The sequence below is a fragment of the Oncorhynchus mykiss genome, chromosome 11 (genome assembly GCF_057628025.1).
Source record: "Oncorhynchus mykiss isolate SJ-2025 chromosome 11, ASM5762802v1, whole genome shotgun sequence".
NCBI lineage: Eukaryota > Metazoa > Chordata > Actinopteri > Salmoniformes > Salmonidae > Oncorhynchus > Oncorhynchus mykiss.
Genome location: NC_143032.1, coordinates 42,766,315 through 42,792,410, shown reverse-complemented (window position 1 = coordinate 42,792,410; position 26,096 = coordinate 42,766,315). Strand labels below are relative to the sequence as shown.

Below are 26,096 nucleotides of genomic sequence, written 5' to 3'. Positions count from 1 at the left end.
CTCTTCTCTGATATAGCCTAGCTATATCTAACAAAATATAATTACGAAATGGTTTATGTTTGCCCGCTATGCATATCCTTAATCCAAACCCAATTCCACCAAGAACAGAAGTGTCACTCTTGGTTCTCATATGATCTCACTTAGATCACAGCCCTTCAGTCCACCATTCAGTTATACCAGGAAGGAACACAAGTCCAGAATGTAACTGAATAACTTTCCTAATATTGAGTTCCAACCCCTTTTGCTCCCAGAACAGCCTCAATTCGTTGGGGCATGGACTCTACAAAGTGTTGAAAGCATTTCACAGAGATGCTGGCCCATGCTGACTCCAACGCTTACCACAGTTTAAATGGGAAACTGTTGAGTGTGAAAAACCATCAGCGTTGCAGTTCTTGACCCACTTAAGCCTGTGCGCGTGGCACCTACATCTTTTGTCTTGCACCTTAACCCTCTAAATGGCACACACACAATCCATGTATCAAGGCTCAAAAATCCTTCTTTAACCGGCCTCCTCTTCATTTACACTGATTGAAGTGGATTTAACAGGTGACATCAATGTGGGATCATAGCTTTCACCTGGTCAGTCTCATTTAAAGAGCAGGTGTTCCTAATGTTTTGTATACTGGATTTCATCTTAAGGACATCATGAGTTGAGCATCTAGAGTGACCTACTGGTCTCATAAGGACAATAAATAGAGGCCCTAGCCCCATCCACTCTGTCAAGGGAGAGGGGGGAGTTTTCCCTAGGTACAGATTTAGAATCAGCTTCCCCTCCCCAATCCTACTCTAAACATTAGTCAAGAAAACACTTAACTGACCCAAGATCGGTGTCAAGAGACAACTTCACCCTACACCCGTTCTTTGGGCTGCCGAAACCCCTCAACAGCTGCCTCACAGTGGACGTTGGGAGCCCAGATTATCAATGGGGTGGGGAGGAGCTCTCATGGAAGGAGTCGTCATTCATGGAGGTGAGGTGCCATCCAATCTCAGTGGAGGGGAATCCTGAGAGCAGTCAGTGCGCTATTAATTAACCACGTTTTCACGGACACTGAACATCTCGCTCCCCTTAAAACGTATATGTCATATAGGGAAATATTAATAATATGTTATAGGCCTGTAGGATACACTCCTTATTAGATTGTAGGGGCACCCAGACTATGCCTACAAGAGTTACCTTGTTAATTACCTTGCTTAAGATTTTTCTTTTTTCAAAAGTGTAATTACCTTTAAAGTACTTACCACTTTCCTTGGAAAACACTGGTAAGAACTTTAACATTTTATATAGCTACATATGTTACAATGTTGTAATTAGTGTGCTTTCTAAAGGCAATAACATTTCTTTAAGACAGCTAAAGCAAGTACACATTTTCTTCAGGAAACATACCTTTTCTACTTACCTTATTCCCCTACCTTGGAGTAATGCCTATGCAATGTTAAGTTTTGCCAAACATACACAGATCCTGTTGTACAACATCATTCTCCTAGTGAGGTGTGCCTTTGTTGAGGTCTTTTGCATTTACAACAAATTAAAGTGAAACATTTCCATGTCTCTCTCTCTCTCTCTCTCTCTCTCTTTCTCTCTCTCACTCCTGGTCTCTGAGCAGGTTCCTCTTCCTAATGATGTCCAATTACTGTTTGTTTCTGGTGTGTGTATGAGCCTAAAAGGGGCTGAGAAATCACTTGCTCCAACTGAATCACAAAAAGAAATGTCCAACTGCTCATGAGCATATAGACAAAAGTAGGATTGTGCATGCACAATTGATGGTTCCCAACATTTCATCCAGTATAGCTTTTTATATTACACATTCTCATTTCTGCGGTATAGTTGATGACCATTGCTATGCACGCTAAGAAGCCAACCTTACCGAAGCATAAATCACCTGTTGCCCTATCCGTCTGTGCTGGCACAAATCTACTACTCACTGGAATCCTCTCAGGATCCTTTGCTATTGACCCGTCCTCTATTTTCTTAAATGCGTCAGCATATGACACCTTCTGCACAACTCTTAACTCTGGCCACTTCAAACTGCCTCACTTGCACCGGAGACTTCCAATCCCCAGCAACATGGGCACCCCTACAGTTGACCCACACAACTTTATACACAATCCTCTGTCCAATGCCCTCCTGCACACTTCCCACATCTTGGAATCTCCCCCCCCCCCCCTCCCTCAGGTCAGAAGAAACAAACATCACATGTCCACGACAGTTACCGTCACTGATTCAACAGCACCAAACTCCTTTCCCACACACCCTGAAACCACAAATGGATCCATCAAAAGGCAAGGGTCCACTTTCTCCAAAAATGTCACTCCTATTCGTCCAGATTCTTCTTTATCATGTCTGGTGCCATTCTTCCTCAACACACATCTTCCCACTACACTAGACTCTTCTTCCTCGTGGTCCATAACCACGTCTATCTGTTCACCCTGCTCTGGACGCGCCTTCATCCACTGCATTGCTCACAGAGCACGCACTGATGGCATTTCTCCAAAACCCAACTTCTGTTCCTTGGCCCAAGTCTGCCTCTCTCTGACATTTCCATGCTTCCTTCACCTCGCCTCACTCTCTATGAACAGTGGCCACTCCAGTGTGGCTCGGTCCACGACACCATCTTTACCCATAACCCCTTAAAATGCTGTCCTACAAGTAAACCCAAACGGTGGCCACCAGGTGTCACAATAGCAGTAAAGGGATGTTCCATGCAAATAAACAGCTTCTCGAGGACAAACCATTCTATTTTTCTTTTATACATACAAAATGTCTCTTAAAACACTGACCCCATCATTGTGACAGCATGAAGCTAAACAATAAAACAACTTTAGTTTTAATAAGTAGCTCAAAAGAAAATGACATAATATACTATACACAGTGCACTGAGTTTGTGTGAGTTATTCGTATGCAAGTGCATGTATTGATCTTCATGTATGAACGAGTGATTGAGTGTCTCTTCGTGTACATGTGCATGATTGATCTTTACGTAAAAACGTGTGCATGGTGTAAGTGTGTTCTTGAGCTGAAAGGAAAGGGAAAAAGAAAGGTTAAGACTGGAACTGTCATGCCTGCTCCCGCTCTCCCTCCCTGGCGCTCCATTCATTGGACTCACCTGGACTCAATCACCTGTGTTGATACCTCCACTATATCTGTCTGTTCCCCAGCTCTGTTCCCCGCTTCAGCATTATTGTTCCCCTTGTTCTGACGCTGCTCCTGTCTTGTTCCATGTCCGTTCATTAAATGCTCAACTCCCCGTACATGCTTCTCATCTCTAGTGTTGGTTCTTACAGGAACAGACAAACTGGTGTGCCAGGTCAGTCATGTAGTTGTTCAGTGTCTTAAAGTCTTTCAGTCAAGTCTTAGTTCTAGTAAGTGTTCTTTGGTACAGGATGGTTGCTTCTTCTGGCATTAACTTCCTGTTCCATCTTTCATTCTCTCTTATTCTAAGACTTTCCTTGTTTTTGCTTTGGGTTTGACTTGTATGTGGAGCTGTCTCTTCTGACATCCACATTCCTGCTTATCTTTAGCAATTGAACTCCTTTGTCCTGGTTTGTTCAGAGTTATTTTTCCATTCCTTACCCAGCTTAGGTGGGTTATTTTTGTTTTCGTGGATGTCTGTGTGAAATGAGGTGAAATTGAGTTTGACTAAAGGCGTAGGTCGTTCCTTCTCCTGTGAGGAAGACTAGACCAATGCTCTGAGCTTTGGGTTTCTGTAAAACAGCATCTGTCAGACTTCTGTTACATTGACTCCAATGCTTGACATCAGAAGTTTCTTTGCTGGTACCAACACTGCTTGCCAGCATCTTTTTAATGCATGCTTGAACTCCCAGGGCACTGTCAGCGGGAGGGTGTTCTTTGTCCAAGGATACATCCTTGGTTCCTTCTGTCTCAGGAATGGAGGCCAATACAGCTTGGCTGTTACATCCTATGTTCACTAGGGACATCTCTGTCCTTAGCCACGTCTTCCATTCTGCAGAGTGTTAGGCCAGTGTCAATGGTGCTGCTGAACGGTTTCTCCTGGTCCACAGTGTGTTCCTACAGCATTCAACGACTTCTTCAAAGCTTCTGCACAAACCCTGTCAGAGCTTCCTGCATGATGAAAAGTGTGTGTGAACAACTGTGTGTACGTTTGAGGTTTGAACCTTTGAGTGTGTGACTGTCACCGGCCCTTTTTGCCGTTCCATGGCCAACTTTTCTTTCCTTGCTTTCAATTCCGCGTGCTCCTTTTCCGATGCGTGTTTTTGCTTCAGCTTACATTTGAGATATAAACTCAGCAAAAAAAGAAACATCTTCTCAGTCAACTGCGTTTTATTTTCAGCAAACTTAACATGTGTAAATATTTGTATGAACATAAGATTCAACAACTGAGACAAACTGAACAAGTTCCACAGAAATTAATGTGTGAACCACGGGGGGTAACAGTAACAGTCAATGTAGCTGGTGGCTACACCAGATGCTAAGTACTGCAGTACATCTCTTCCTCATGGACTGCACCAGATTTGCCAGTTCTTGCTGTGAGATGTTACCCCATTCGTCCACCAAGGCACCTGCAAATTTATGGGGGGAATGGCCCTAGCCCTCACCCTCCGATCCAACAGGTCACAGATGTGCTCAATGGGATTGAGATCCGGGCTCTTCGCTGGCCATGGCAGAACACTGACATTCCTGTCTTGCAGGAAATCACGCACAGAATGAGCGGTATGGCTGGTGGCATTGTCATGCTGGAGGGTCATGTCAGGATGAGCCTGCAGGAAGGGTACCACATGAGGGAGGAGGATGTCTTCCCTGTAACGCACAACGTTGAGATTGCCTGCAATGACAACAAGCTCAGTCCAATGATGCTGTGACACACCGCCCCAGACCATGACGGACCCTCCACCTCCAAATCGATCCCGCTCCAGAGTACAGGCCTCGGTGTAACGCTCATTCCTTCGACGATAAACGCGAATCCGACCATCATCCATGGTGAGACAAAACCGTGACTCGTCAGTGAAGAGCACTTTTTGCCAGTCCTGTCTGGTCCAGCGACGGTGAGTTTGTACCCCCAGCGACGGTGAGCCTGTACCCCGCACACTGACTCGGTACCCCTGTATATAGCATTGTTATTGTTGTTGTGTTACTTTTTAGTTTGATTTGATACGTAAACAAATCCAATGTGCAGGTGTTGACATGAACAACACAAAATATGTAAACAAATCAAATGAACAGCACTGATTGTATATGCGTTCTCTCCTTCATAAAGAAATAAGGTGCTGCTGGCCTAACATCCTGTATGTCTGCATTTTTGTTCCCTTGAGATTGAAATGTAAAACTGTGAGCATATTTACTTTGTCCGGTTTAAGTAGTAATCTGCGAGGCGAGACAATGTGCCTGCTGGCACTGAACACTCTCTTTGATGGCACACTGGTTGCTGGGATGCACAAAAACTTCCTGGCAACCCTGGCAAGGTGAGGCAGCTCTGATACATGACCCCTCCACCACACCAGTGGATCCTCTTCTGCTGGAATGGGTGGCAAAGACAGATAGACCTTAATCTCTTCTTCCACTCTGTCTTCTGGAGTGGTCAGAATCTGACCCTCTTCGCCTCTGCTGCTTTGTTGAGGTAATCTCTCTCAGCAACCCAGCCAGGCCTTTCCCCTCCCAATTCCCCACAATGCCTCTGTGGGGGTGTTATAGGTCCTGCTGGTGCTTTGTGGTTCTTCCCTGACTTGTGCAGCTGCCAGCTTCAAGGCCTCCTGGACACAGCTGTCAGTGTCAATTTTTGTAGCCTCTGGCCCATCTAAAAACCTCCTTTTGAAGCGGGGGTCAATGAAACAAGCCGTGTGCATGACTTTTTGCCTTCTCTGTGTATATGTTAAGGTCTTCTCTCATTACCCTTTTCATCTCCTTGGTCAGGGATGGCTCCGTATCCTTTTCCCCCAGAACATCACGTGTGATGTGGTACAGGACAGACTTGATGGCTGACAGTGTCACTCGTGTCTCTGAGGCATCTGTAAACCTGCTCAGAGGTTCAAGGAGCTGGCAAAGTTGGTCCATGATACTTATGTCGGCATCCTTGGGCATCAGATGCTCTTTCTCCAGCCTGTGTCGCACAGACTGGCTGCTGTTGGCTGAGGAAACGCTCAAGCATCTTGTGTGTCGATCCCCACCGGGTCACCACCACATGGATCAGAGCTTTCTGTGGCATGTTGAGGGCAGCTTGCTTTTTCTCTCAGTTCTCTCCTTCTCTTCCAGCTCTGTGAGAAGCCTTGGACCAGATGACGGCAGGCCTTGACTGCTGTGTCAACGCTCTGTATTTTCAGAGCCTTTGAGATGGCCAGGTTCAAATGATGGCCAAAGCACCCAAGCCACAGATCTTGGAACTCTTCAAAAGCCCTGGTCATGTTTGTTGTGTTGTCTGTGGTTATGCAGACCAGGTCTTTCTTGTTGATCCCCCAGCATATCCTCAAAATATTCTGATGTTGTGAGCCGAGTGATCTTCTGGGAAGAACTGTGTTTTCTGGCAGTTTGATTCCAGTTGCCAGTCTGGGGTGAGGTAATGGATAGTGAAGGTGATGTAGGGTCGACCACCCCCGCTTTCACTAGTCCAGAGGTCAGTAGTTGCAGCAAACTGCTGATCTCGTGCCTTGAGACAGACTTTTTCCAACATCAGCTTTAACCTCGTTGTACAGGTTTGGGATTTCAGTCTTGGAAAATAATGCTTGTGATGGCACTTTGTAGTGAGGCACGGCAACCTTCAGCCTCAGAAAGCCAGGCCTCTCAACAATTTGAAATGGCGTCATGTCCTTGTGCAGACACACAATGCATTCAGCAGCAGAACAACGTGTAGTGTTTTTACTAGAGTAGGTAACACTGAAAGCTTCAGGTTACATTATTGACAAGCTATTACAAAGTTAGACTGACAAACCATGGCATTCTCCCCCATATCATGCATTGAGCTAAAAGTTAACATACCTTATATTCTCTAGCTTTTTCAAACAAAAATTTCCATCTTGTAGTACAAACTCAAAAAAGTTCTGGGACACTGTAAAGTTCATGGAGAATAAGAGCGCTTCCTCCCAGCTTCCCACTGCACTGAGGCTAGGAAACACAGTCACTACCGATAAATCCACAATAATTGAGAATTTCAATAAGCATTTTTCTACTGGTTAGCCATGCTTTCCACCTGGCTACCCATACCCCCGTCAACAGGCCTGCGCTCCCCACAGTAACTCGCCCAAACTTCCCCTACTTCTCCTTCGCCCAAATCCAGATAGCTGATGTTCTGAAAGAGCTGCAAAATCTGGACCCCTACAAATCAGCCGGGCTAGACAATCTGGACCCTCTCTTTCTAAAATTATCTGCCGAAATTATTGCAACCACTATTACTAGACTGTTCAACCTCTCTTTCGTATCGTCTGAGATTCCCAAAGATTGGAAAGCTGCCACGGTCATCCCCCTCAACAAATGGGGAGACACTCTAGACCCAAACTGCTACAGACCTATATCTATTCTACCCTGCCTTTCTAAGGTCTTTGAAAGCCAAGTTAACAAACAGATTACCGACCATTTCGAATCTCAATCAAATCAGCTCTGATCAGCTCTGGTAGAACTTATGTTGATATTCTAATATTGGGGGTGATACTGGTTTCATTCACAATTAAAATGCATGGACTGCTATAAATGTTGTCTCGTTCTTGAATTGTTTTGTTTATATTGAACTGTTTATAAATGACACAACATAATGCCTTTTAATAATTTAAATAATTTAAAAACATAATTTTTATGCATTGCTTAATTAAAGTACTTAGGGTTTGCAAATTGTCTTGTCCCAGTAGTGATGTGTGGAGCTGTATTGAGATCTTTTGGGGATTTAGAAATATCTATTATTTTGAAATACTCTAAAGTAAACCAAAGTAGTTAATGTACAGTACAGATAGATAAAAACAAAGAAGGCTATTCAAATGAAAATAAATGTTATGTTTTGCTAAGTTGTATCTATTGGTGTTTACCGCCTTGAAAATCAATAATTACAAAGAAATACAAAGACCTTAAGCATTCCCTCCAGCGGCACTGTTATCGCAGGAGGGTTCTATAGAAATAAAGGACTAGCTAGCTATTCACACCTAAATTTGAAGATTCCATTGATAATTTTGTGTGTCTAAATCCAATGTGTCATTGGTGTTACTCAATTTAAATGAATTTAAATCGCGAACAGAGTGGTTAATCATCACTTCAGCAGAATATCTTTAAAGGGTTTAATGACCTTAGAATTGAGCATCTGTGGCCTCCATTTAAGATCAGTAACCTAAAAGATGTCATTGGGGTTACCATCATTTGTGTTACTAATACACAATTATTTCAATTCGTTAAGCTGCCATATAAGTTGATTTAGAATGGGAAGAGGTACCCAAATACATTATAATTAAAATAATTATATATATATATATATATATAGGAACACCAGCCCTTTCCATGACAGACTTGACTAGGTGAATCCAGGTGAAATAATCCTTTATTGATGTAAACTGTTAAAATCGACTTGAATCATTTGTCGATGAAGGGAAAGAGACATGTTAACGAATGATTTTCAAGCCTAGAGACAATTGAGACATAGATTGAGACATGGACCCCTGCTGTTTCCACATAATATGTTGCGTTGGTGCTGCAGATGCAAATGTACATGCCAGGTCACCCTCGAAAGAGGTCTCCAATACTGTGTTCATAACCATGTGGGAAGATGGTAATTACCAGTCGTAAAAACCAGTTGGATGTGTTCATATGCTTTGAACCTTTTGAGAAATGCAGATTGGCTAATGGATAACAAGTTGTGTCAACTTGAAAGTACAGCTATCATGCTTGTAAACAAATGATGGCGTTTTCAAATCTTAATAGATTGCTTTTTACAAATGTTTTGTTACAATTAATTGCCGAAAATACTGTTATCGAGGTCATTTCCTTAGTAGGTGACGTCCGAAGTCAGCATGTTGGAAAAGTTGGAGCTCAGGGATGATAGACAAGTTGTTGTACAGTAAATACCACCTCCCCATTTGGTTATGAATGCAATATAACCTCAAGGGTCTTTCGTGGTTAAATAAAGGTTAAATAAATACATAAAACATTTTGACTTACAGAATGATGCATGGGGCCCTATCTTTGTATGTACTCAGAAGTGCATAGGGAATTATTGTCAAATATTAACATCCTATCTTGAGCATTTACACCACAGGAGGTTGGTGGCACTTTAATTGGGGAGGACGGGCTCGTGGTAATGGCTGGAGTGGAATCAGTGGAATGGTATCAAATATTAAACAAATGGTTTCCATGTGTGTGATACCATTCCATTTGCTCTGTTCCAGTCATTATTTTGAGCTGTCCTCCCTTCAACAGCCTCTGGCGTGGTTACACGTGGTCTGCGGTTGTGAGGCCGATTTGTTCTTGTGGAACATTTCTCGGACCCTTTATTTTAGTTCAGCTCATGAAACATGGGAACAACACGTTACATCTTGCATTTATATTTTTGTTCAGTGCATATACTCTAATTGGAATTCCCGTCAAGTATTAATATGCTATCTTGTGCATTTACAAACATCTTTAAAAAAAAAGAAGTCCCTAACCAAGAGAACCACTACACTCATTGCCTACAACTTCTCAGAATTTGGGCACAGTGCATTTTTTCCATTCACGATTTTGCAGGTTTTACTAGCCTATACAATTTCTTCCATTCCTGCCAAATGTCCTGCTTGCATGCGCCTACCCTATAACAAGGTGTTTTGGTACTTCCCTTATGCACTACGCTTTTCCAGGTGCTAACTTTTACTATACCACAGGTCAATATAGTTAGTCTAACTGTCTATCCTGCCCTCTAGCCACCATTCAGTGGCACCTAGCGGTAGGTGGATCGTTTGTCCAGATTTGCAATAGTCTAACTAGCAATCATACCACACATAAAAGCATTCAACGCTGCATCAATTTTCAGGACAAACAGGAATAGCTGATGGCAGCGGGGAGGCCAGCTGCATCATTGGACATGAAAGAACTCCCCTACTGATCTTGTTTGGGGACAATACAATTAGCCTACCTAGACTAGCCAACAACACTACAATGCAATGAGCAATGGCATTATTGTTTTCAGGTGAGTACAAAATTAAACTCTAGGCTGCAGTGGAAATGTCATTTGAATAACGTTGCAAAAGCCCTGAGATGTGAATGTTTCATATCTCAGGGCTCCTGGGAGGTCCAGTTATTCAGGAACGCTTAACGCAAGCTTAATGCGGCTATTCCTCGCTCACCTCGAACCTAAAGCTTCATTATAGTCAAAATATTTGTCATTGAACTTTTAAAATGTATGACCTTTTTTTATATGTGGCATAAACACAACCAGTCACAATGCTTTAATCTGATTAGGCTACTTCAAAAGTCTCCTGTAGGAAAATTTAATTCCAGCATCCTCAACATTAACCAGGTTTTCAACAAACCTTTTTATGCAAGTAAAATACATGTTGGATAAAAATGTAGACAAAATATAATACACTAAACAAGGTGGGTGTTTGTGTGTGTAAAATGTATTATGCGAAAAATGGCGGTAGAAACTCTTATGCGTAAATACTGATATAATAATAACCATCATATTGAAATAAACCTGTAGTCACATGATATGTTGTGTCGTCTCCCAGTACGACTCGGGAAAGCATGGAGTTTATTAGGCTACAGCTTAAATAAATGATGACGAACGTCACCGGGTGGTGGTGAAAGTGCAAGGTGATGAGTTTGATGCTCCTTTCAATAAATAACAAAGGTCTTTCTCTGGTGACAATATGATCATCGATGCTTAACTGCCATTTGACAAATAACAATTCTCACACTTTCGTCCATAATAATCATGTAGCCTATACCCTCAATGTATCTGCAATACCAGAGTAGGCACATTCGCTATACCTATGCAGAAAAATGTGACAAAACAAGGCCTAGAGTTAAAAATGCAATGGAAACCCATTTAACTTGTAGTTTTTTATTTTGGTACATGGGAATTTAACCGCAACATTTATTTGTTATGTGGATTACGTATTTACGCAAAGACTTATCGGCAACAAGTCAATTACATGGGAAAATGCGCATATTGTTTTTATGCAGATTATGGAATATTCGCACAAAAATCTTTCCCCAATTGGATGGAATTGACACCCTAGACTGGCAAGTGCACTAGACCAGTGGCAAACAACCATTTCAGAATTGTACTTAAAAGTACGAGATTGACAGTATTTATTGCGGTGTTGAAAATGCAAACCATGATACTGAAACGCCCAAAGTCAGTATGTTTTGTTTATTGGTTGTGTGGAGCATTGGCACAGAAACCTGTCGGTGGAAAATTCATTCCATATATTTTAATATAATGAGAAATATGGCATCAAAATGTAAAAAAAATCAGATTCCTCTTGTTGATCATTGTCTGCAGCCGGCTCCGATCATAGTGTAAGCCCTAATGAAACAGGCAAGGGAGCTAGTCCGTGGTGGTCTGGTCGACAAACACTCAACCTTCAAGGCCTGTAGCCCTGTGTGACATCGACAGTGCCACAAAAGCATGCTGAAGTGGCAAAGTCAATATCCACACTTATAAACACAGGGTCACTACAGTTATTATTTGTGGTCATAAACATGATTGAGTTAACTCTATGAGTGAGCAGAGTGTGCAATGTCTTCTCTTTTTTTTTTAACAGTACAAGAGGAAGGTCATTTGAAAATATTTTTACTTTGTGGAGGGGGGTGCATTTTCTTTATGACACCACCCCACCCTCTAGTACATTTCAAACTGTCCCTTAGTTTTATCAAATAATTTCCCAAATAATCTTGACAGTCCTTTCGTAACGTAATACTGTATATCCAAGACAATCCAGTCTTGATTAAACAGAGCCTACTACCCTGATGTGGTGAAGTCTTAAAAACGTCCTTGGCCGTTTCAACATAACATTTCAAGCCTTAAAAAAAAGGGGCAATCTGGGAGTGGCACATACATTTTTGGTCAACAAATTAATGATATATAGCAATTGATTATTGAAAAATATTACTTAAAAGCCTCATGAGCTTAGTTAAACCGTCTTACCCCATCAGAACCCAAAATATAAGCCTTTTTACTCCATTGTTTGTAAACAATGTGATTGTAAACAAACTGTACCACTTTTTTGTTAAGGAAAACATTCATTTGGATCTAATATATGGTTAGTCTTTGTATCCATAGACCCGTCTATGAATTTGAGAATGGTTACATTTCGCCAGCACCATCCATCAGCTGTTTACCAAAACAATTGCATGGTTAGCCATTTTGTTATTGTTTGAGTCCCAGATTGCCTCTTTAAAATGGAGTGTACCCCATATACTGATATGTCACTGAGCAAACCCTTTCTTATTTTTTCAGTATGCACAGCAGGAAATTACAAAACCAACTTCCATTGTTTAAAAGTTTGAGTGGTAATTCCTATTCGCAACTATCTTTTAAAAAAATGGCATCTTGTGGTTTCCAATGCTTCAAATGTTGACAGTGGTTTGCCCAACGTTTGGTGGGCTGACAACTACATAGGAATTGCTGAATGAAAACTGTAAGAATGTTCCTGAAAGGTTGCTAAAATCTAAGTCCTAAGGCTCTATAGTCTCAGTGCTGGAGAAAGGGGAGAGGAGTCAGGGGCCAGGAGAGAGTGCAAGACAAGCCTCAGAAGCATACTTCAAGCCAACAGGATCAGGCATCCAGGGACTGGTAGCCACCTCGCCTGACTTTACACGTGATCACACACACACTGAGCGTCCCGAAAATCTGAAAGGAAAGGACAAAGAAATGCTGTAAAATTCAGTACAGAGTAAATTGTCTGGCACCAAAGATTAAAGTAGATTCACACATCTCAGAAAAGTCCCACTATCCCAATTCTGTCCCCAAGACTTTCACAGCCCAATAATTTTGGGGTGGAGGGGGGGGGGGGGGGGGGTTGTGCCTGGCCTCAAGAGGTGGAAACACAAAAGCATGTAGCTTCAGGCCAAACACCGGTGCAAAGCCTGATATTGGAAATGCAACATCATAAATGAAATGTTAAGTCAGAGGACAGCCAGGTACAGTACCTTGAAGATGGCAAATCCAAGGATGACCAGCAAGGCATAACTCATCACATCCTGAAGGAGCTGTTCCAGCATACCCTCACAACCCTAGAGTTACACACACACACACACACACACACACGTCAGAGAGTAAGGACTAACAAATATAAATACAGAAAAATGGAAGAAATGATCACGCTCTCCTCAGCCGATGTGAGCAAGACCTTTAAACAGGTCAATATTCACAAGGCCGCAGGGCCAGATGAATTACGACACATACTTTGAGCATGCGCTGACCAACTGGCAAGTGTCTTCACTGACATTTTCAATATCTCCCTGTCTAAGTCTGTAATACCAACATGTTCCAAGCAGACCACCCAAGAACACTAAGGTAACCTGCCTAATTGACTATCGACCATTAGCACTCACGAGGTGCTTTGAACGGCTGGTCATGGCTCACATCAACACCATTATCCCAGAAACCCTAGACCCACTCCAATTTGCACAATGTTCTAACAGATCCACAGGTGATGCAATCTCTATTTCACTCCACACTGCCCTTTCCCACCTGGACAAAAGGAACACCTATGTGAGAATGATATTCATTGACTACAGCTCAGCGTTCAACACCAGAGTGCCCTCAAAGCTCATCACTAAGCTAAGGACCCTGGAACTAAACACCTCCCTCTGCAACTGGATCCTGGACTTCCTGACGGGCCGCCCCCAGATGGTAAAGGGAGGTAACAACACATCCGCCACACTGATCCTCAACACGGGAGCCCCTCAGGGGTGCGTGCTCAGTCCCCTCCTGTACTCCCTGTTCACTCATGACTGCAAGGCCAGGCACAATTCCAACACCATCATTAAGTTTGCCAATGACACAACAGTGGTAGGCCTGATCACCAACAACGACGAGACAGCATATAGAGAGGAGGTCAGAGACCTGGCCGTGTGGTGCCAGGACAACAAACTCTCCCTCAATGTGATCAAGACTAAGGAAATTATTGTGGATTACAGGAAAAGGAGGACCGAGCACATCCCCATTCTCAAGGCACTACAGAGGGTAGTGCGTATGGCCCAGTACATCACTGGGGCCAAGCTTCCAGCCATCCAGGACCTCTATACCAAGCAGTGTCATAGGAAGGCCCTTAAAATTGTCAAAGACTCCAGCCACCCTAGTCATAGACGGTTCTCTCTGCTACCGCATGGCAAGAGGTAACCGGAGCACCAAGTCTAGGTCCAAGAGGCTTCCAAACAACTACTACCCCCAAGCCATAAGACTCCTGAACATCTAAACAAATGGCGAAACCACCCCCCCCCCCCCCATCCCCCCCCCATCCCTTTTATACTGCTGCTACTCTTATTATCTATGCATAGTCACTTTAATAACTACCTACATGTACATATTACCTCAATTACCTTGACCGGTACATTGAATCTGTACCGGTACCCCCTGTATATAACCTTGCTATTGTTATTTTACTGCTGCTCTTTAATTATTTGTTACTTTTATAATGTTTTTTTTTTTAAGGTATTTTTTATTTTTAACTGCATTGTTGGTTAAGGGCTTGTAAAGTAAGCGTTTCACTTTAAGGTCTACACCTGTTATATTCAGCACATGTGACAAATACAACTTGATTTGATATGAAAAAGACAGACTATCAAAAATTGATCAAAGGCAAGTCATGTTTTTCATTTTTGTAAAGTAAGGTTTTGGGGCGGGCAAACTGATCCTAGATCTCTGCCTAAAGGCTACGTCTCCCCAGCGAGTTAAGTTAGCTTAAGAGGTAGCATTAGTTAGACGTTTACTGAATTGATCCATACCCGGGTATTGAGCAGGTCTAGCTGGTCCAGTTTGCCTGTACACTCTGTGTTGTTCCCTTTACAACAGGAGACGGGCACAGCGTTGTTAATGCTGCTGAACCAGGGGTTGGTGGTCCAGTTCAGGTAGGTCTGCACTCCACAGCACTGCAACTGTATACAGAGAGAAGAAGAATGCTTGGTAGTTTCATATCATAGCGACTTAATGTGGTTCATGTGTAGACTTATTTATAGGTCCTAAACCAGCTCCAAGCTGGCAAAAGCCTAGTTTACTGTATCATGTAATCTTTGTGCAAGCCAATTATTTATACAGTATATACACACACACACACACACACAAAATAGGCATGGATTTAAAGCCACTCAACTTCCATTTTAGTGCTCCCCCACCATTGTAAAAAAGCTACAGAAATGCATTTATTAATGTCTACATTCGTTTGACACATTTATTATATTACAGACACCTTAATGCATAATTTTTTATTATATTATGAGAGCTAAAAACATGTATTTTTAAAGCATTTTCCTTAATGTATCATTTTTAGAGAGTACTAAAGTTACCGTCAACAAACAAAAAAAATACTTAAATGCATGTAATTCTGTCCTTGAGACATTTCATTGAAATACAGTAGAATTCCATTAATTCCTAGCAGGTTTACATTTGTCATGAGTCTTGCCCTGGATGCAGAACAGAGCAGTTTCCACTAGATAGGCCAGCTGCAAAGTCAAAATTGGCCATATCATAAAAATGTATGAAAACAAAAATTCACTTTTTGATCTTAATTTAAGGCATTAGGGTTAGCAGTGTGGTTAAGTTTAGTGTTACAGTTCAAATCAGATTTTATGACTGTGGCTCTGCCAGCTAGTGACCACTCTGCAGAGCTGCCTCCAGTACACGAGTCATCTCAATAAATGCCAACCTGCTTATACCTATGGGGGACTTGCCCCTTCTGAGGAGTACCAACATGGTTGACCGGTGTCTTCAAAACCTCTCATTAGCCAATACATAGACAGCATCAGCAATCTAGTGTATACATTATTGGTGCCAACCGGTGCTTGCTAGCACCAGAGAGGTTTAAAAATCGAGAGACTGAACATGCGATTTCTTCTTGTAACGCCCGCAACAAAGACTCAGACCACCATCAACGGGAGAGTGGCAATTTTCTCCACGAGGTCGGCCTATTTACAGGAAGTAGTCGCACATTGAGAATCTCGGTTTCAATCCTAGTAAGCCCCTGCTCGCTCAGAGATGGCATGATACTGACCTGAGACTGCAAGTAATCCACAGCCTGGGTGTCAGAGTTCTCACCATCATACTTCAGGAACACATCACTCATTGACCGCTCCAAGTCCCCTTTTATCTGTAAAGATGAGGTATACAAACCTAAATCTATGTCTATTCAAATACTGCGCTGATACTCCACACATGTAATACAACTACACAAATTGAATACGTAGTGTATTATTTTATTGTAACCTATGAGACAAATGTGGAATTCACTCACCCTTCTTTGGTAGATGATCCCATACACTAGAGCTGCGACCTCTGCTGCAAAGATAGCCAGGATAACCAGCAGGAACTGGAAGGAGAGGGAGAGACAATAAATCAGCAAGGAGAACGAGAACAAGGGGCGCAGCAGCAGGACTTCAACACAAAGATCCACAAAGAGCGTACAATGTATCAGGGTTGGGGTCAATTCGATTTCAATTCCAAAAGTAAACAAAATTACAATAAAAAAAATGAATTGAAAAGCATTGAAGAGACTTGGAATTACAGTGTACGTCCTGAATTGACCGCAATTCTAATAGAATTGACCCCAACCCTGCAGTGTATGCCTCCCAAATGGCACCCTATTCCATATGTAGGACATAGGGTGCCATTTGGGACACACACACACACACACCAGTGTTATTACGAAAGGCCTGGCTGGCTGCACCAACAGTCTCTCCTTTCACCATCACCAAGGTGTCTGAGGCTTATACTCACAAAGCTAAGGCCCACTTTGGATTCTCTCAGGGTGGCGTAGCAGCCCACAGTCCCGATGATGAACATCACCACTCCCACAGGTATGATGATGCCTGCCGAGATGAACGTGTACTTATCCTGCAGGAAGTTGTCAAAGTTGCTGTAGCTCTTGATCACATAAGAGCCTACATAGACAAGGGCACCCCCCGCAGCCTAGAGTGAAGAACACAACAACATGAGCACTTTATACAGCTAATCAAGGTAGTGTTGCCTATTTTCCACACGTCGCCAGAATTGTGCACGTGCACACTCCCAATCATGGATTTAAAAGCATAGGATTGGTGTAAGCATGGGCTGAAGGGAGTTTCCACCATTGTTAAATCCATTTCACAAAGTATGAAAGCGCACTCTTCAGGAGAAGGGTGGACAATTGGGACGCAACATGGGTGAGGCCAACTCATACAGCTGCAGAATTGTCCTACGAATTGCAGTGTATATAGTCAACTCTCAGGTCATTATAGAAGTCATCGCTCTAAAAAAAAATCATTGAATACTTGGTTATTGCACAAGGTATCTAAAGAGATAGATTTGTCAAAAACAAGGGATTCAGAATGCCCTTGGTGACTGCCTTTAGCAGTTCTCTTTAGCTTTCTTTCTCAAACCCACTGGAGGTTTATTCAGAGTTTAAATGAACATTTCATCCACATTACATATCCACATTCCTTACCCTGTAAGCAGTCTAGGGACAAGGTAAGACAGGAATCCATGCTTTGGTTTTGTTCACCTGACCACTGTCTCCACATTTTTGTGATCAGGTGGTGAGCTGCTCATTGCCTAATATTCCTTTAGATTCAAAGCTCCAGGGCACATGACCCGTTTTCACTCACAATGAGTCCTCAGTCATGAGATCCACCACCAGCCCACCCCGAGTAGAACGCACACACTCCACCCCCCCCCCCCCCCTAATCCTTACAGGAACATGTGCCTCAGGTGAGTGGAAAAAATAAAAAGAACCACAGACTGTAGGTTTAAATTTCTTGTTATTTTGTAAAATCGTGAACGTCTAACTAACATTTGACCAGATTACCTTCTGCATTGGCCGCACAGGGGGGGGGGGGGGGGCACAAGGACCCGAAAACATCCCGGGCATTTTTTCTAACACATAGGCCCTTTTGTTACCCTTGAGGCCCCCATACCAGCCCAGAAATGGTAATTCTGCATTAAAATAACAAACTATTTAGACAGGCCCACTTGGCTAAAGATGGACCTGCCCATCTGACATTTGCCAGAACTCACCTAGCTAGTCTGTCCCTGGATTAATCTCCAATTGACAATTGTGGTGTGGTTGGTGTCACTTATGTGCAGTGTCGATCAACCTCATCTCAGAGGATTTCATAACTTTCTGTACGTAAATCAAGACACTACATTTAGTATGAAATCTTAAGTTTGGTATTGTATGTATTAATTTGTGGAAGTCCATCACTCATTTCGTATGACTTCCTGAATTACAATTCGTATTATGTTACACATTTGCAAAAGGTACAATATGCTACGAATTTGCAAACAGATTATGTGTTATGAATTCTAGGTTAAAGGTTAGGGTTAACTAACATGCTAAGTAGTTGTAAATAGTGGAAAAATGGCTAATTAGCTCAAATTGGCCGTGATGAGATCAGAACTCATGCCTTTGGGTTGCTAGAAGTTCGTACCCACCCTTCCCGCCAACTAACCACCCTACTTTCGTTTTTGCCTTATGTAACCATACCAAAGGTAACATATAATACAAATGTGGATGTCCCGGATTTACGTTTACTATATCTCGTTTATGAGACCAGGCTGTGTTGATGTGCACCTGGAAGTAGGTCCACTTCAGAGACTTTTGAGAATGAGTATACTGCGAGTAAGGAGATGTTGAAATTTACGCATAAATACAAACCAAGAAGAATAATTCCTTCCTCTAACCTGTTGGTAATGTTCAATAGGTCATGCACATTATTTAATCACGATTTGAAATCGATATTAGATACCGTACAGGCCATAACATTCAACAACCTACCATGTCCATTGCCCAACCAGAGGTTTCGTTTCACCAAAAACTGCTCACCATAGAGGAATTTAGATCAGTGCTATTTAGATCAGTGGAAAGAAGTCGACACAGAAATCAAAGGAGCAACAGAAAGTCGACCAAACACTTACCCAAAATATTAAACTTAGAAGCAAAATGACTATTTTCGATGTAACAATTCCGCAATCCATGTTGATATGGTGGTGGGGAGCCTTTCAGCTGGTCTCTGTTCTGATTTTAAAGGGGTTCTGACTGCTTTGAGCATGAGTGGCTTGCTGACACATGATCACATGCGTGTAGAAGAGCATACCGCGCACAATTCATGTAGGGGTCCTAATGCCGACCCATTACAATTGTATTGCTCCATGGCTACGTTTAGAAAGGCAGCCCCAATTCTATTCTTTTTTTTCCCGACTAATTTGTATTTTATCACATCAGATATTTTCCAGAGCTGATCTAAATGGTCAAAAGACAGTAATTTCAGTCAGTTGTATTTTATTTGAACTGTAGTTATTTGCATTAATTTCCTTTTGATCATCTAAAATCAAACATATATTCCATGCACATGATTGTTTGGGGTCCAGATTATGGTTCGAATACATCCTTTGCAACGACTTCCCTAATAATTCTGTTCACATGGACATATCTGATATGCAGAATTTCGCCAAACAAAAGACACGTTCTACCAAAGTGACCATGTTATTTTTGTGAAGACGATTTGATTCTGAGTTCGGACATATAAAGTTTCTATATGAAAACTATTTCTAAAATGCATACTTTCAGTTTTTCCCGAACTCACTTCACTCCGCAAAAGAAGCGCGCTGCTAGTGCAAGCACATCCACAGATCAAATATACCTATGTGACTGATTAAGGCGTTTACGTGTCCTAATACTTCGAAAGATTGGGAAGACAACCATGTGATTTAATCGGTGTATACATACGTCGTTTACGACATTATGCCGATTGAGATAAAAACAATGATTAACTGTTTAGGTGCATAATGCCATACTCGGCCTATGAATCAGTGTAATATTGAATTATTAGTATGCATTTACGAAAGGGTGCCTCTCTCGACCTGTTCTTATTCCGCGTTCAAAATCTCCGACTTTCGACTCCAGTGCGTTCAAAACAATTGGGAACTCAGGGGGAAAAAAACCCAACTCGGGTGTATGACCGGACCAGTTCTCAGTCAATCAATCAAATGTATTTGTAAAGCCCTTTTTACATCAGCCAATGTCACAAAGTGCTATACAGAAACCCAGCCAAAAAAACAAACAAACAGCAAGCAATGCAGATTTAGAAGCACGGTGGCTAGGACAAACTCCCTAAAGGCAGGAACCTTGGGAGAAACCTAGAGAGGAACCTGGTTGAGGGGTGGCCAGTCCTCTTCTGGCTATGCCAGGTGGAGATTATAACAGTACATGGCCAAGATGTTCAAACGTTCATAGACGACCATCAGGGTCAAATAATAATAATCACAGTGGTTGTAGAGGAGGCAACAGGTCAGCACCTCAGGAGTAAATGTCAATTGGCTTTTCATGGCAGAGCATTCAGAGTTAGAGACAGCAGGTACGGTAGACAGAGAGTCAAATAATTACTGAGTACCCATTCCATGGCACATGGTTTATGAATTGATATGCAAAACAACGCCGGATGCAAAACTTCGAATTTTTCAATTTAGATTACTATACAAAATTCTTGCAACTAATAGAATGTTATATATATCTTACCAGCTCTGCAGATTCTGCTGTGAGGAGGCAGAGTCATTAGATCATTTATTTTGGTATTGTCCATATTTAGCTCGTTTTTGGTCACAGGTCCAGGAATGGCTGAAGAATTGCAACATTTGCCTAGAACTAACGCTGCAGATAGCAATACTGGGTGATTTGAAAAGCCATAGTCAATCAATCAATAATATAATTATTATTTTAGCAAACATTTTTATTTTTAATATACAATCAGTAGAAGCTATGAGAATAGAAAGGTTCAATTATTTTGTGAAGCATCACAGCACAGTTGAAAAATATATGGCAAATAGAAATCCAAAATGGATGATGTTGAGAGATAGATGGGAGAGGTTGAATGAAGCTGAAGGGTGGGACTAATAACAAGATAAACCATGTAAAACATACGGGGTCTGTAAAATGTATGTAGGTTCAGAACTTTTGTGAAAGAGCACAGTTACAAATAGTAATCAACCTGGATGGACATCAGAAATAGAGGAAGGACTAAAAACAAACAAAAAATAACTATTGTAAAATAGACTGTGTCTTTAAAATGTGTATCAGATGTATAAATTGAAGGTAAAAGCCGAAGTGTTTATTAGTTTACTCCAATTGGGGATAGGTGGTAGGTTTTGCGGGGAATAATAATAAAGGTATATTCTTTAAAAAAGTATGTATGTCTATATAGGTATGTGTATGTATATATGTGTATATGTATGCATGCGTGTATGGAAATATATATTTACCAAAAAAATATATGGGGGATTGGAAATTATGCAGACAATTACATTGATGGAAGCAACATTCTTTCTGCAATATTAAGCTGATCCATCCCTTGAAATTAAAATAAAATAATTGTAAAATAAATGTTTTTTTTAAAGAATTACAGAGCAGCAGTAAGATCACAATAGCGAGGCTATATACAGGGGGTACCGGTACAGAGTCAATATGCGGGGACACCGGTTTCCCATAGCCGCAGGCAGAACAGTTGAAACTGGAGCAGTAGCACTAACCGGTGGAATGGGGATAGCAAGGAGTCATCCTTAACCAGTCATGTTTAACTAGTGAAGAAGTTTTTGGTGCTCCTGGCTGTTAGTACATTACGATGTTCCCATTAATGTGTTACTACTGCCATCTAGTGGTGATGTAGTTTAAGCCTTTAATCAAATTCAATTGTATTTCAAATCAAGTCAAAGTTTATTTGTCACGTGCGCCGAATACAACAGACCTTACAGTGAAATGCTTACTTACAGGCGCTAACCAATAGTGCAAAAAAGGTATTAGGTGAACAATAGGTAAGTTAAGAAATAAAACAACAGTCAAAAGACAGGCTATATACAGTAGCGAGGCTATAAAAGTAGCGAGGCTACATACAGACACCGGTTAGTCAGGCTGATTGAGGTAGTATGTACATGTAGATATGGTTAAAGTGACTATGCATTTATGATGAACAGAGAGTAGCAGTAGCGAGGGGTTGGCGGGTGGTGGGTGGCGGGTTGCGGTACACAATGCAGATAGCCCGGTTAGCCAATGTGTGGGAGCACTGGTTGGTCGGCCCAATTGAGGTAGTATGTACATGAATGTATAGTTAAAGTGAATATGCATATATGATAAAGAGAGAGCAGCAGCAGTGTAAAAAAGAGGGGTTGTGGGGGGAGGCACACAATGCAAATAGTGCGGGTAGCAATTTGATTACCTGTTCAGGAGTCTTATGGCTTGGGGGGTAAAAACTGTTGAGAAGCCTTTTTATCCTAGACTTGGCACTCCAGTACCGCTTGCCATGCGATAGTAGAGAGAACAGTCTATGACTGGGGTCTTTGACCATTTTTAGGGCCTTCCTTTGACACCGCCTGGTGTAGAGGTCCTGAACGGCAGGCTGCTTAGCCCCATACGCAGTGCCCCGTACGCACTGCCCTTTGTAGTGCCTTGTGGTCAGAGGCCGAGCAATTGCCGTACCAGTGATGCAACCAGTGCTCTCGATGTTGCAGCTGTAGAACCTTTTGAGGATCTCAGGACCCATGCCAAATCTTTTTAGTTTCCTGAGGGGGAATAGGCTTTGTCGTGCCCTCTTCACGACTGTCTTGGTGGGTTTGGACCATTATAGTTTGTTGTTGATGTGGACATCAAGGAACTTCAAGCTCTCAACCTGCTCCACTACAGCCCCATCGATGAGAATGGGGGCGTGCTCAGTCTTCCTTTTCCTGTAGTCCACAATCATCTCCTTAGTCTTGGGTACGTTGAGGGATAGGTTGTTATTCTGGCACCACCCGGCCAGGTCTCTGACTTCCTCCCTATAGGCTGTCTCATCGTTGTCGGTGATCAGGCCTACCACTGTTGTGTAGTCTGCAAACTTAATGATGGTGTTGGAGTCGTGCCTGGCCATGCAGGAGGGGACTGAGCACGCACCCCTGAGGGGCCCCCGTCTTGAGGATCAGTGTGGCGGCTGTGTTGTTACCTCCCCTTACCACCTGGGGGCGGCCAGTCAGGAAGTCCAGGATCCAGTTGCAGAGGGAGGTGTTTAGTCCCAGGATCCTTAGCTTGGTGATGAGCTTGGAGGGCACTATGGTGTTGAACGCTGAGCTGTAGTCAATGAATAGCATTCTCACATAAGTGTTAATTTTGAGCAGGTGGGAAAGGGCAGTGTGGAGTGCAATGGAGATTACATCATCTGTGGATCTGTTTGGGCGTTATGCAAATTAGAGTGGGTCTAGGGTTTCTGGGATAATGGTGTTGATGTGAGCCATTACCAACCTTTGTCTGTAGTCATTTAGGCAGGTTGCCTTTGTGTTCTTGGGCACAGGGAATATAGTGGTCTGCTTGAAACGTGTTGCTATTACAGACTCAATCAGGGACATGTTGAAAATGTCAGTGAAGACACCTGCCAGTTGGTCAGCACATGCCTGGAGCACATGTCCTGGTAATCCGTCTGGCCCCGCAGTCTTGTGTATGTTGACCTGTTTAAAGGTCTTACTCACGTCGGCTACGGAGAGCGTGATCACACAGTCGTCCGGTACAGCTGATGCTCTCATGTATGCCTCAGTGTTGCTTGCCTCGAAGGGAGCATAGAAGTGGTTTAGCTCGTCTGGTAGGCTCGTGTCACTGGGCAGTTCGCGGCTGTGCTTCCCTTTGTAGTCTGTAATAGTTTGCAAGCCCTGCCACATAAGACGAGTGTCGGAGCTGGTGTAGTATGATTCAATCTTAGCCCTGTATTGACACTTTTCCTGGTTGATGGTTCGTCGCAGGGCAGAGTAGGATTTCTTGTAACCTTCCGGGTTAGAGTCCGCACCTTGAAAGCGGCAGCTCTACCCTTTTGTTCAGTGCGAATTTTGCCTGTAATCCATGGCTTCTGGTTGGGGTATGTACGTACAGTCACTGTGGGGACGACGTCCTCGGTGCACTTATTGTTAAAGCCAGCGACTAATGTGTTGTACTCCTCAATGCCATCGGAAGAATCTCGGAACATGTTCCAGTCTGTGATAGCAAAACAGTCCTGTAGTTTGGCATCTGCTTCATCTGACCACTTTTTTATAGACCGAGTCACTGGTGCTTCCCGCTTTAATTTTTGCTTGTAAGCAGGAATCAGGAGGATAGAGTTGTGGTCGGATTTACCAAATGGAGGGCGAAGGAGAGCTTTGTATGCGTCTCTGTGTGTGGAGTAAAGGTGGTCTAGATTTTTTTCCCTCTGGATGCACATTTAACATGTTGATAGAAATTTGGTAGAACTGATTTAAGTTTCCCTGCATTAAAGTCTCCGGCCACTAGGAGCGCCGCCTCTGGGTGAACGGTTTCCTGTTTGCTTATTTCCTTATACAGCTGACTGAGTGTGGTCTTAGTGCCAGCATCTGTCTGTGGTGGTAAATAAACAGTCACGAAAAGTATACCTGAAAATGATCTAGGCAGGTAGTGTGGCCTGTAATTTATCACAATATACTCTTCTGCAGGTGAGCAAAATCTAGAGACTTCCTTAGATTTCGTGCACCAGCTGTTGTTTACAAATATGCACAGATTGCCCCCCATACCGTGAAATGCTTACTTACAAGCCCTTAACGAAAAATCCAGTCCAAGAAATAGAGTTAAGAAGATATTTACTAAATAAACAAAAGAAAAATAAGTAACAATAAAATAACGAGGCTATATACAGGGGTCAATGTGCGGGGGTATATGTATAATAATGTGTTATAGTGCTGCCCTAATAGCTTATATTGTCAGTGTGTCACGCAATGTAGTTGTATAATAGCTGTATATTTTTCCTGATATTGATTCCACTTTTGTTATCTGCTTCCTCCTATAGGAAAAACACACCACATCCACACACACCTTCACACCAAAGTGTGCCATGTACAAGCAGTAGCCTTCTCAGTGTCAAGCCATTGCTCTGTAATGCTGTGCTGCCTTCATACTGTGCTGTTATATACTGTCTATCTTTTCAAGTAAACTACAAGTCAACCGTTCACTGTGTCTGTCTTCCCATCAATGCCCTTTTGAAAAAAGATTGCCGTCAGAGTGCAGTTTAACCACAGTACAATACAGTATAACTGCAGTAGTGCAGTACATCTGCAGTAGGCTGCAAATACTGTGTCCAAATAACTCTTTTTTTACTACAGTAATTTTGCAGTGTAACTGCAGTTACAGTGCAGTAAAACTGCAGTTCAATTCTGCAATTTCTGCATCCAAAAAACAACACTTTTACTTCAGTTTTAAAACGTATACTTTTTTTGCGGTCTGACGGACAGCCAGAGGCGAAAACACCTATACCAAACCAGCAATGATTTTTACACACAATAACTGAGGTTAAAGTGTAGACTGTCAGCTTTAATTTGAGTGTATTTTCATCTATACTGGGTGAACCGTTTATAAATTACAGTACTTTTTGTACATAGTCCGCCCATTTTAGGGGACCAAAAGTATTGGGACGAATACACTTATATGTGTATTAAGGTAGTAAAAAGTTAAGTATTTGGTCCCATAAGAATAGAATATGTTTCTAAACACATCTACATTAATGTGGATGCTACCATGATTATGGATAATCCTGAATGAATCGTGGATAATGATGAAATATCACAAATATCATACCCCCCCAAAAATGCTAACCTCCCCTGTTATTGTAATGGTGAGAGGTTATTGTAATCTTGAGATGCATGTCTTGGAGGTATGATATTTGTGTGTCTAACTTTCTCACTCATCATTATTCACGATTAATTCATGATTATCCGTGATCGTGGTAGCATCCACATTCATGTATAATTGTTTCGAAACATTCTATTCTTATTTACAATAAAAGTCACTCCAAAATGACACAATACATTATTTACCGTTCATTTCTATTGGGCACAACATAATCTTAAACGCAACAAAAACAAACAGAAAATTCATCCCAAAAATGTGTAGTCACTGCGCGCTACGAATATTGAATCAAACACTTAACTTTTTACTTCTTTAGGACACATAAGTGGATTTGTCCCAAT

General features: G+C 42.2%; 1 protein-coding gene across 1 annotated transcript; it reads right to left on the bottom strand.

Annotated features, from left to right (window-relative positions):
* Positions 1–10,966: 10,966 nt before the first annotated feature.
* Positions 10,967–19,241, bottom strand: LOC110535696 (tetraspanin-36). Its single transcript, XM_036935470.2, has 7 exons — positions 19,035–19,241; positions 16,860–17,051; positions 16,378–16,452; positions 16,138–16,233; positions 14,876–15,025; positions 13,076–13,159; positions 10,967–12,776 (listed from the first exon to the last, which is right to left on the bottom strand). Exons 1-7 carry the CDS (start codon positions 19,092–19,094, stop codon positions 12,702–12,704), a joined length of 732 nt encoding a protein of 243 aa, XP_036791365.1. The 5' UTR covers positions 19,095–19,241; the 3' UTR covers positions 10,967–12,701.
* Between the last annotated feature and the right edge of the window lie 6,855 nt (positions 19,242–26,096).